Source organism: Mizuhopecten yessoensis, unplaced genomic scaffold (genome assembly GCF_002113885.1).
Source record: "Mizuhopecten yessoensis strain PY_sf001 unplaced genomic scaffold, ASM211388v2 scaffold2091, whole genome shotgun sequence".
NCBI lineage: Eukaryota > Metazoa > Mollusca > Bivalvia > Pectinida > Pectinidae > Mizuhopecten > Mizuhopecten yessoensis.
Window position 1 is genome coordinate 753451 of NW_018404373.1, and position 12622 is coordinate 766072.

The following is a 12622-nucleotide window of genomic DNA, read 5'->3' on the forward strand; positions in this document are numbered from 1 at the left end:
TTTTCGTACGATTCCGGAACACCTGGTCTTATTCTTGTATGTTTTTCAAAAATCTCCATGTTAAACTTTTCTTTTTTCCATATTTTGCCCTTTCTGTATCGACTATCATTACTTCCGTGACAGATGTCGACCACTGACACATGGAGATGTCGACCAATCTCCATGTTAAACTTTTCTTTTTTTCATATTTTGCCCTTACTGTATCGATTTTGAGTTTGAAATTCAGTTTTGTAGACACCTCGATATTCTCCTGTTGTTTGATTTATGGGGTTTACAAAAATAGAAAACAGGTAAGATGTTGATCTGTTGTACAGCACTATCCCTGTCGTTTATGGTTGTGCCTATACGAGCTAATAATAATCCAACAAGATATTGTGTGACCTGTATTATCCTTTCATCTTTCATTTCAAGGTAACTAGAGCAAGTTAACATCAAACATTAATTTATTCTAAATTTAGAAACTTTACTTGTTTTGGGCTTTAGTTCATTACAACACCTCTTGGTATCATGCTATACTAGTTGAACAATACGCGTCTTGATTTGTGTACATGAAAATGCTGGCAGCTTCCTAAACATTGAACAAACGCCATTGGTAGTCTTCGACCAATTTTTGATTTTGTTGAATGGCATTGGGAAGACCATTACAGTCAAACACTTACAATGAGGAGGGATGGCATTGGGAAGACCGTTACAGAGACAAGCACTAAACATGAGGAGGGATGGCATTGGGAAGACCATTACAGAAAAACACTTGACATGAGGAGGGATGGCATTGGGAAGACCATTACAGACAAAAACTTAACATGAGGAGGGATGGCATTGGGAAGACCATTACAGAGACAAACACTAAACATGAGGAGGGATGGCATTGGAAAGACCATTACAGAAAAACACTAAACATGAGGAGGGATGGCATTGGGAAGTCCATTACAGAGACAAGCATTAAACATGAGGAGGGATGGCATTGGGAAGACCATCACAGAGACAAACACTAAACATGAGGAGGGATGGCATTCGGAAGTCCATTACAGACAAACACTAAACATGAGGACGGATGGCATTGGGAAGACCATTACAGAGACAAGCACTAAACATGAAGAGGGATGGCATTGGGAAGACCATTACAGACGAGCACTAAACATGAGGAGGGATGGCATTGGGAAGACTATAACAGACAAGCACTAAACATGAGGAGGAATGGCACTGGGAAGACCATTACAGAGACAAGGACTAAACATGAGGAGGGATGGCATTGGGAAGTCCATTACAGACAATCACTAAACATGAGGAGGTATGGCGTTGGGAAGTCCATTACAGACAAACACTAAACATGAGGAGGTATGGCATTGGGAAGACTATAACAGACAAGCACTAAACATGAGGAGGAATGGCACTGGGAAGACCATTACAGAGACAAGGACTAAACATGAGGAGGGATGGCATTGGGAAGTCCATTACAGACAATCACTAAACATGAGGAGGTATGGCGTTGGGAAGTCCATTACAGACAAACACTAAACATGAGGAGGTATGGCATTGGGAAGTCCATTACAGACAAACCCTAAACATGAGGAGGGATGGCATTGGGAAGACCATAACAGACGAGCACTAAACATGAGGAGGGATGGCATTGGGAAGACTATAACAGACAAGCACTAAACATGAGGAGGGATGGCACTGGGAAGACCATTACAGAGACAAGGACTAAACATGAGAAGGGATGGCATTGGGAAGACCATTACAGAGACAAGCACTAAACATGAAGAGGGATGGCATTGGGAAGACCATTACAGACAAACATTAAACATGAGAAGGGATGGCATTGGGAAGACCATTACAGACAAACACTAAACATGAGACAAACACTAAACATGAGAAGGGATGGCATTGGGAAGACCATAACAGTCGAGCACTAAACATGAGGATGTATAACATTGGGAAGACCATTACAGAAAAACACTTGACATGAGGAGGTATGGCACTGGGAAGACCAATACAGAGACAAGCAGTAAGCATGACGAGGGATGGCATTGGGAAGACCATTACAGACAAAGAGGAGGGATGGCATTGGAAAGACCATTACAGACAAAAACTTAACATGAGGAGGGATGGGATTGGGAAGACCATTACATAGACAAGCACTAAACATGAAGAGGTATGGCATTGGGAAGCCCATTACAGAGACAAGGACTAAACATGAGGAGGGAGGGCCTTGGGAAGACCATTACATACAAACACTAAACATGAGTAGGGATGGCATTGGGAAGCCCATAACAGTCGAGCACTAAACATGAGGATGGATGGCATTGGGAAGACTATAACAGACAAACACTAAGCATGAGGAGGGATGGCATTGTGAAGACCATTACAGACACATAACAGACGAGCACTGAGCATGAGGAGGGATGGCAGTGGGAAGTCCATTACAGAGCCAAGCACTAAACATGAGCATAACAGACGAGCACTAAGCATGAGAAGGGATGGCATTGAGAAGACCATAACAGTCGAACACTAAACATGAGGATGGATGGCATTGGGAAGAGCATTACAGACAAACACTTGACATGAGGAGGTATGGCATTGGGAAGACCACTACAGAGACAAACACTAAACATGGGGCGGGATGGCATTGGGAAGAGCATTACAGACAAACACTTGACATGAGGAGGGATGTCATTGGGAAGCCCATTACAGACAAACACTAAACCTGAGGAGGGATGGCATTTGGAAGACCATTACAGAGACCAACACTAAACAAGAGGAGGGATGGCATGGGGAAGTCCATTACAGAGACATAACAGTCGAGCACTAAACATGAGGGGGGATGGCATTGGGAAGCCCATAACAGACCAGCACTAAGCATGAGGAGGGATGGCAGTAGGAAGACCATAACAGGCGAGCACTAAGCATGAGAAGGGATGGCATTAGTAAGACCATTACAGAAAAACATTTGACATGAGGAGGTATGGCATTGGGTAGACCATTACAGAAAAACATTTGACATGAGGAGGTATGGCATTGGGTAGACCATTACAGAAAAACACTTAACATGAGGAGGGATGGAATTAGAAAGACCATAACAGCCGAGCACATTACAGAAAAACACTTAACATGAGGAGGTATGGCACTGTGAAGACCAATACAGAGACAAGCAGTAAACATGAGGAGGGACGGCATTGGGAAGACCATAACAGTCGAACACTAAACATGAGGAGAGATGGCATTGGGAAGACTATAACAGAGAAACACTAAACAGGAGGAGGGATGGCATTGCGAAGTCCATTACAGACACAAACACTAAACATGAGGGGGGATGGCATTGGGAAGAACATTACAGAGACAAGCAGTAAGCATGATGAGGGATGGCATTGGGATGTCCATATGTATAACATTGGGAAGAGCATTACAGACAAACACTAAACAAGAGGAGGTATGGCATTGGGAAGACCCTTACAGACAAACACTAACCATGAGGAGGGATGGCATTACGAAGACCATCACAGAAAAACACTAGACATGAGGAGGTATGGCACAGGGAAGACCATTTCATGAGACAAGCACAAAACATGAGGAGGGATGGGATTGGGAAGACCATTACGGACAAACACTAAACATGGGGCGGGATGGCATTGGGAAGAACATTACAGAGACAAGCAGTAAGCATGATGAGGGATGGCATTGGAAAGACCATTACAGACAAAAACCCTAAACATGAGGAGGGAGGGCCTTGGGAAGACCATTACATACAAACACTAAACATGAGTAGGGATGGCATTGGGAAAACCATTACAGAGACAAGAACTAAACATGAGGAGGGGTGGCATTGGGAAAACCATTACAGAGACAAGAACTAAACATGAAGAGGGATGGCATTGGGAAGAGGAGGGATGGCATTGTGAAGACCATTACAGAGACCAACACTAAACAAGAGGAGGGATGGCATTACGAAGACCATAACAGACGAGCCCTAAGCATGAGGAGGGATGGCACTGGGAAGACCAGTACAGAAATACACTATGGCACTGGGAAGACTATAACAGACAAGCACTAAAGATGAGGAGGGATGGCACTGGGGAGACCATTACAGAGACACGCACTAAACATGAGGAGCGATGGCATTGGGAAGACCCTTACAGACAAACACTAACCATGAGGAGGGATGGCACTGGGGAGACCATTACAGAGACAAGAACTAAACATGAGGAGGGGTGGCATTGGGAAGACCACAACAGAGACAAGCACTAAAGGAGGGATGGCATTGGAAAGACCATTACAGACAAGTACTAAACATGAGGAGGGGTGGCATTAGGAAGACCATAACAGCCGAGCACTAAGCATGAGAAGGGATGGCATTGAGAAGACCATAACAGTCGAACACTAAACATGAGGAGGTATGGCACTGTGAAGACCATTACAGAGATAAGCACTAAACATGAGGATGGATGGCATTGGGAAGAACATTACAGACAAACACTAAACCTGAGGAGGGATGGCATTAGGAAGACCATTACAGAGTCAAGCACTAAACATGAGCATAACAGACGAGCACTTAACATGAGGAGGCATGGCATTGGGAAGACCCTTACAGACAAACACTAACCATGAGGAGGGATGGCATAGGGAAGACCATTACAGAGACCAGCACTAAACATGAGGATGGATGGCATTGGGAAGAACATTACAGACAAACACTAACCATGAGGAGGGATGGCATTGTGAAGACCATTACATAGACAAGCACTAAACATGGGGAGGGATGGCATTGGGAGAGACAAGCAGTAAGCATGATGAGGGATGGCATTGGGATGTCCATATGTATAACATTGGGAAGACAATTACAGAAAAACACTTGACACGAGGAGGTATGGCACTGTGAAGACCATTACAGAGACACGCACTAAACATGAGGAGCGATGGCATTGGGAAGACCCTTACAGACAAACACTAACCATGAGGAGGGATGGCACTGGGAAGCCCATTACAGACAAACACTAAAAATGAGGAGGGATGGCATTTGGAAGACCATTACAGAGAAAAGCACTAAACATGAGGTGGGATGGCATTGGGAAGAACATTACAGACAAACACTAAAAATGAGGAGGGATGGCATTACGAAGACCATAACAGACGCGGTCTAAACTTGAGGAGGGAGGGCATTGGGAAGACCATAACAGACAAACACTAAGCATGAGGAGGGATGGCAGTAGGAAGACCATAACAGACGAGCCCTAAGCATGAGGAGGGATGGCAGTAGGAAGACCATAACAGACGAGCACTGAGCATGAGGAGGGATGGCAGTGGGAAGACCATTACAGACGAACACTATACATGAGGAGGGATGGCGTTGGGAAGACCATTACATACAAACACTAAACATGAGACAAACACTAAACATGTGGAGGGATGGCATTGGGCAGACCATTACAGAGACAAGAACTAAACATGAGGAGGGGTGGCATTGGGAAGACCAGTACAGACAAACACTAAAGAGGAGGGATGGCATGGGGAAGTCCATTACAGAGCCAAGCACTAAACATGAGCATAACAGACGAGCACTGAGCATGAGGAGGGATGGCACTGGGGAGACCATTACAGAGACAAGAACTAAACATGAGGAGGGGTGGCATTAGGAAGACCATTACAGAGACAGGAACTAACATGAGGAGGGATGGGACTGGGAAGACCATTACGGACAAACACTAAACATGAGACAAACACTAAACATTAGGAGGGATGGCATTGGAAGACCATTACAGACACATAACAGACGAGCACTAAGCATGAGAAGGGATGGCATTAGGAAGACCATTACAGAAATACACTATGGCACTGGGAAGACTATAACAGACGAGCACTAAATATGAGAAGGGATGGCATTGCGAAGTCCATTACAGACAATCACTAAACATGAGGAGGGGTGGCATTGGGAAGACCAGCACAGAGACAAACACTAACCATGAGGAGGGATGGCAGTAGGAAGACCATAACAGACGAGCCCTAAGCATGAGGAGGGATGGCAGTAGGAAGACCATAACAGCCGAGCACATTACAGAAAAACACTAAACATGAGGAGAGATGGCATTGGGAAGACTATTACAGAGACAAACACTAACCATGAGGAGGGATGGCACTGGGAAGCCCATTACAGAGACAAACATTAAACATGAGGAGGGATGGCATTGGGAAGACCATTACAGAGATAAGCACTAAACATGAGGAGGGATGGCATTAGGAAGACCATAACAGACGAGCACTAAGCATGAGGAGGGATGGCATTGGGAAGACCATTACAGACAAACACTAAACATGAGAAGGGATGGCATTGGGAAGACCATTACAGAAAAACACTTGACATGAGGAGGTATGGCACTGGGAAGACCATTACAGAGACAAGCACTAAAGGAGGGATGGCATTGGGAAGACCATTACAGACAAACACTAACCATGAGGAGGGATGGCATTGGGAAGACCATTACGGACAAACACTAAACATGAGGAGGGATGGCATTGGGAAGACCATTACAGACGAGCACTAAACATGAGAAGGGATGGCATTGGGAAGTCCATTACAGAGACAAGCACTAAACATGAGGAGGGATGGCATTGGGAAGACCATTACAGAGACAAGCACTAAACATGAGGAGGGATGGCATTGGGAAGACCATTACAGAAAAACACTTGACATGAGGAGGGATGGCATTGGGAAGACCATTACAGAGAAGACAAACACTAAACATGAGGAGGGATGGCATTGGAAAGACCATTACAGACAAGCACTAAACATGAAAAGGGATGGCATTGGGAAGACCATTACAGAGACAAGCACTAAACATGAGGAGGGATGGCATTGGGAAGACCATTACAGACAAACATTAAACATGAGAAGGGATGGCATTGGGAAGACCATTACAGACAAAAACTTAACATGAGGAGGGATGGCATTGGGAAGACCATTACAGACAAAAACTTAACATGAGGAGGGATGGCATTGGGAAGACCATTACAGAGACAAGCACTAAACATGAGGAGGGATGGCATTGGGAAGACCATTACAGAGACAAGCACTAAACATGAGGAGGGATGGCATTGGGAAGACCATTACAGAGACAAGCACTAAACATGAGGAGGGATGGCATTGGGAAGACCATTACAGAGACAAGCACTAAACATGAGGAGGGATGGCATTGGGAAGACCATTACAGAGACAAGCACTAAACATGAGGAGGGATGGCATTGGGAAGACCATTACAGAGACAAGCACTAAACATGAGGAGGGATGGCATTGGGAAGACCATTACAGAGACAAGCACTAAACATGAGGAGGGATGGCATTGGGAAGACCATTACAGAGACAAGCACTAAACATGAGGAGGGATGGCATTGGGAAGACCATTACAGAGACAAGCACTAAACATGAGGAGGGATGGCATTGGGAAGACCATTACAGAGACAAGCACTAAACATGAGGAGGGATGGCATTGGGAAGACCATTACAGAGACAAGCACTAAACATGAGGAGGGATGGCATTGGGAAGACCATTACAGAGACAAGCACTAAACATGAGGAGGGATGGCATTGGGAAGACCATTACAGAGACAAGCACTAAACATGAGGAGGGATGGCATTGGGAAGACCATTACAGAGACAAGCACTAAACATGAGGAGGGATGGCATTGGGAAGACCATTACAGAGACAAGCACTAAACATGAGGAGGGATGGCATTGGGAAGACCATTACAGAGACAAGCACTAAACATGAGGAGGGATGGCATTGGGAAGACCATTACAGAGACAAGCACTAAACATGAGGAGGGATGGCATTGGGAAGACCATTACAGAGACAAGCACTAAACATGAGGAGGGATGGCATTGGGAAGACCATTACAGAGACAAGCACTAAACATGAGGAGGGATGGCATTGGGAAGACCATTACAGAGACAAGCACTAAACATGAGGAGGGATGGCATTGGGAAGACCATTACAGAGACAAGCACTAAACATGAGGAGGGATGGCATTGGGAAGACCATTACAGAGACAAGCACTAAACATGAGGAGGGATGGCATTGGGAAGACCATTACAGAGACAAGCACTAAACATGAGGAGGGATGGCATTGGGAAGACCATTACAGAGACAAGCACTAAACATGAGGAGGGATGGCATTGGGAAGACCATTACAGAGACAAGCACTAAACATGAGGAGGGATGGCATTGGGAAGACCATTACAGAGACAAGCACTAAACATGAGGAGGGATGGCATTGGGAAGACCATTACAGAGACAAGCACTAAACATGAGGAGGGATGGCATTGGGAAGACCATTACAGAGACAAGCACTAAACATGAGGAGGGATGGCATTGGGAAGACCATTACAGAGACAAGCACTAAACATGAGGAGGGATGGCATTGGGAAGACCATTACAGAGACAAGCACTAAACATGAGGAGGGATGGCATTGGGAAGACCATTACAGAGACAAGCACTAAACATGAGGAGGTATGGCATTGGGAAGACCATTACAGAGACAAGCACTAAACATGAGGAGGGGTGGCATTGGGAAGACCATTACAGACAAACACTAAACATGAGGAGGGGTGGCATTGGGAAGACCAATACAGAGACAAGCACTAAACATGAGGAGGGATGGCATGGGGAAGACCATTACAGACAAAAACTTAACATGAGGAGGGATGGCATTGGGAAGACCATTACAGAGACAAGCACTAAACATGAGAAGGGATGGCATTGGGAAGACTATTACAGAGAAGCACTAAACATGAGGAGGGATGGCATTGGGAAGACCATTACAGAGACAAGCACTAAACATGAGGAGGGATGGCATTGGGAAGACCATTACTGAGACTAGCACTAAACATGAGGAGGGATTGCAGAACCGAAGACTTTCTCAAAGCTTGGCTGGTAATGAATACCAGGTATGCTCAACAGGTAACTGAAAGAGCTATCGCTATACTTGTTAAACCGTGTCGGACAATTGATGTAGGTACGGATCCAAGAGGATTTGATATTTGTAATAACAGAGAGAAGTAGAGAGTCCCTACTTCAAGTGTTCGTCCATCACGCACCGTATCATACGGTTAATTCATTCGAAAGACATTCATCAACAGTACAAAAATGCTATTACGAAGCTTATTCGCTGGTTCGTCGCTCTTTACCGTGATGGTTACAGAAACAACTACGAAAGAAAATTCGTTTTTTTAATGATTTTTCTAAATTTTGACTAATCTTTGGCAGTCAGATTGGATTTGCCAGTCATTTTAGACTTTTCGAAGGGACCCCAGTGTCATTTTCTTCAGAAGGCAAATAGATGTATTTACATGAGTCGAAATTTCTTCTTTTTGTGGCTTTTCACCACAAAAAGAAGAGTTATCCCCCCAACATTTTGTTTATAAATATCAGCTGCAAATGATGTAAAATTGAAAACATAATCTAAACATCATAAGAGAAAACAACTGCAAAATTACACCTAAGTTCGATGACGTTATAACAGTTCTGAAAGCACCATGTGAAGCACTCACCTGAGTCGTTCCTCCTCATCTCTCTCAAACATCTCTTCTCTCTTGAAAACCCGTTTTAGTATATCGAGTTCTTCACTTGTGAGGTGCGAAATATCAGGGGAAGGTAGAACTGGGGGCATAATGTCACACAAAGAGTCGGAATCCTGCGAGCCATCATGTTGCTTAAGATTGTAGGATGCACTGTTATTGGTGAATGGGCTATACGACCTCCCCAGATGTGGCGCCGAAACGTTGTTGTAAGCTCTATGTTTGCTGGAAAATGGCTTCTTGAAGGTCTCGTCAACACTTACTGATGTTTTCCTGTTGAACGAGCCGTTCTGATGCTGACTTGCAGATGAGTTGTTATAACAGTCTAATAGTTTCAATGATGCCGAACTGTTGTAAGACCCGTGTTGATTGTCTGTTGAGCTTTTGTGCATATACTGATCCAGTGAAACACTTCTGAGGAAGACCTGTTAATACAAATACGTCTCCATCAGAAATATATTTAAAAGGCAGCTCGCAACAGAATTTTCTTTATTCTTAATAATTATTGACGTGAATTTTCTTATTGTAATGTATTAAATAGACAGTATAACATAATCAAACAACTTTATTATCCCGACAAGCTATACACTATAAAACTTTGCTGGAGTCAATTTTTAATCAGAAAACACAATAATTTATCTAACAATATCAAACGAGAATGAATTCACTGTTATGTCAATGAAATTGCATCAAAAGTCGAGTTGATGAAATCTCGAGGTATTTTATGGGTGTAGGTGATGGATAAATAACAGGAATAAGGCAGGTTTTTTTTACTGATATATTTTTTATTACACGTTTATTTGTGGGATATATCATTCAATCAATCTTATTAAAATTTGTTTTTATCAGTGAACGATATCAATTTCATATTGACCAATCAGAACACCGTTTTCTAAACGGTGCGTTTAACAGCCCGGGGATATCCTACGAGTGGTGATTAAGGGGCTAACGATGTCCAACATGTTATCAAAACAATGAAGATTAATTGTAAAAACGAGTAATTTGACAGAAATAATAAGATATACATGTATGTTTAATTTTGATGTTATAGCAAACAACATCAGTTACAGGAACATTTACACCATATTGTGATTGAGGGTCAAAGGTTATCCTATCAATTAGCATTGTTTGTCAAAATGGTTAACTTCATAGAAATAAAATAATATAGCAAAGGTTAGAAGTAATGAAAGCTAAAGCAATCATTGGTACGTATTTAGTAAATAATGAGTGAGGGTCAAAAGTTATTAAAATAAAGGGTTAAAGTGTCAGAACGATAGCAGATTATAATATAGTAAAACTCATCCTCGATACTCCAGGGGTTACGCTCACTTTCGCTCTCTGCACCCCCGGAATATATCATAGCAAAATCGAAGGCTCAGTGTGTACCACCTTGTTGATATGACTAGTTTGATCCATTGAAAAGAATCTCTCGGTCGCGTAACGGTATAATTGACTGGCTTCGAAGTCAGGTGTCGCTCTTCTGTAATCAGCCTGGCGATTGGTCAGTTTCTTTTTACTGAAACCAATCAAATAGCTGGCCGCGTGCCTTCAATTTTGCTATGACATATTCCAGGGGTGCAGGGAGAGAAAGTGAGCTTAACCCCTGGAGTATCGAGGTTGAATGAAAATATAAAGCGAGAAAACTACATTAAATTCGGACATATATACAGCGAACGAGGATTGAACGTTAATGATCATTAAAATAATGAGAATTAATTGTCAGAACAGTTAGTAAATATATCAAAATTAGAGGGAGTAGGTTTTGAAATGAGAAAATAATAGCAGTTATGTGTACATCTCGAACCTTTTTTATGTTAGAAGCCATTGTTTCTTGGATCCTCTCCTTGGCGTGTGATATTAGTAGCCATAGCCTCTACTCGTCTTGATAAGAACTATACCTCGTATGTGGGACGAGTAAAAGGGAACTGTTGTGAATCACTGCTGATTTCGTAGGTAATTCCATCAGCCAATCGATGTGTTGAAGGAAGGTTTATCGCACTGTAGAATATAAAATGGAAAGAACGATCACTATGGTAGTAGTTAAAACAAAATACTGTTTTAGTACCAACAATCTTCTTCCAAAGGTTAAGTATGAAACATACAAAAATGCTATCAAGGAGTGATTTTATCGCACGAAATTTCTAACAATGATCAACATCTTGAAGGAGTGCTGTTTAATTTTGAATTAAAAATGAGTTAAGCGTGTACCTGTATATTATGAACCGTGCCACTAATCAATAGAGATAAATGTTGCCAGTAAGACTACAGCGGAAATTGGGGGACTAAGAAATACACCAGCAGAGTCAATATCTTGTATTTTGAAATATGAACGCAAGACACAAACATCTGATTGCATCTTTACTGTTCTGTTATTGATAAAACAAAATTGATAGAACTGAGAAATCCACCAGCACAGTCTACCACCTTGTATTTTGAAAGATGAACTTGAAATATGAATCCTTTACGACAAGTCTGCAGCAGCATGATGTTAAGTCTCTCTTTCAAAAGGCCTTTTCATTCTATTCTGTCGTTCAGTAATATAAATACATATTCTGATAATTAACTTACTTTGTATTTCATATCAAATTTATTCTGATATCATGTTCTATTAAACACGAGTGGTCCGCGTTTGTTTAATTGAATGAGCCAGCACTGTTTGCTGTGTTGTCTATTTCAATGAGAGAAGCAATACACTGCGTTGAGATACCGTAGTGATGCGGGGAGGCTAGCTCTTGTGAGTTTGCCACAGTGATCAAAATCCATCATTCGGTGTACTTGTGTGCAAGTTTTTAACACATATTTTGAATATACTTTCGCACGTTTCTAAAATCTGTGTTAATATCAATACGTAGGTAGGTGTTCTAAGCCATCAGTACTGCAAAAGTTCATAATTTGAATATTGCGCAAAATATGAAAGAAAAAAAATAACACTCATGCCATTTCTAGACATTTATAGTCATGTCAGGCGTGGAGTTCTCCCTCTCTAATTCAGTCAACACAACGGCCTCCATCATCCAATCTCGACTTACAACACATCATCCTCCATCATCAAATCT

The 12622-nt window shown here is 42.5% G+C and overlaps 1 protein-coding gene across 1 annotated transcript in view; it reads right to left on the reverse strand.

The window, feature by feature from the left end:
- Positions 1-9958, reverse strand: part of LOC110445134 (regulating synaptic membrane exocytosis protein 2-like) — a 71658-nt gene extending 61700 nt beyond the window's left edge. The window contains exon 1 of the mRNA XM_021489555.1: positions 9540-9958. Coding sequence (XP_021345230.1) covers positions 9540-9958 — 419 coding nt within the window. The remainder of the gene's footprint in view (positions 1-9539) is intronic.
- Between the last annotated feature and the right edge of the window lie 2664 nt (positions 9959-12622).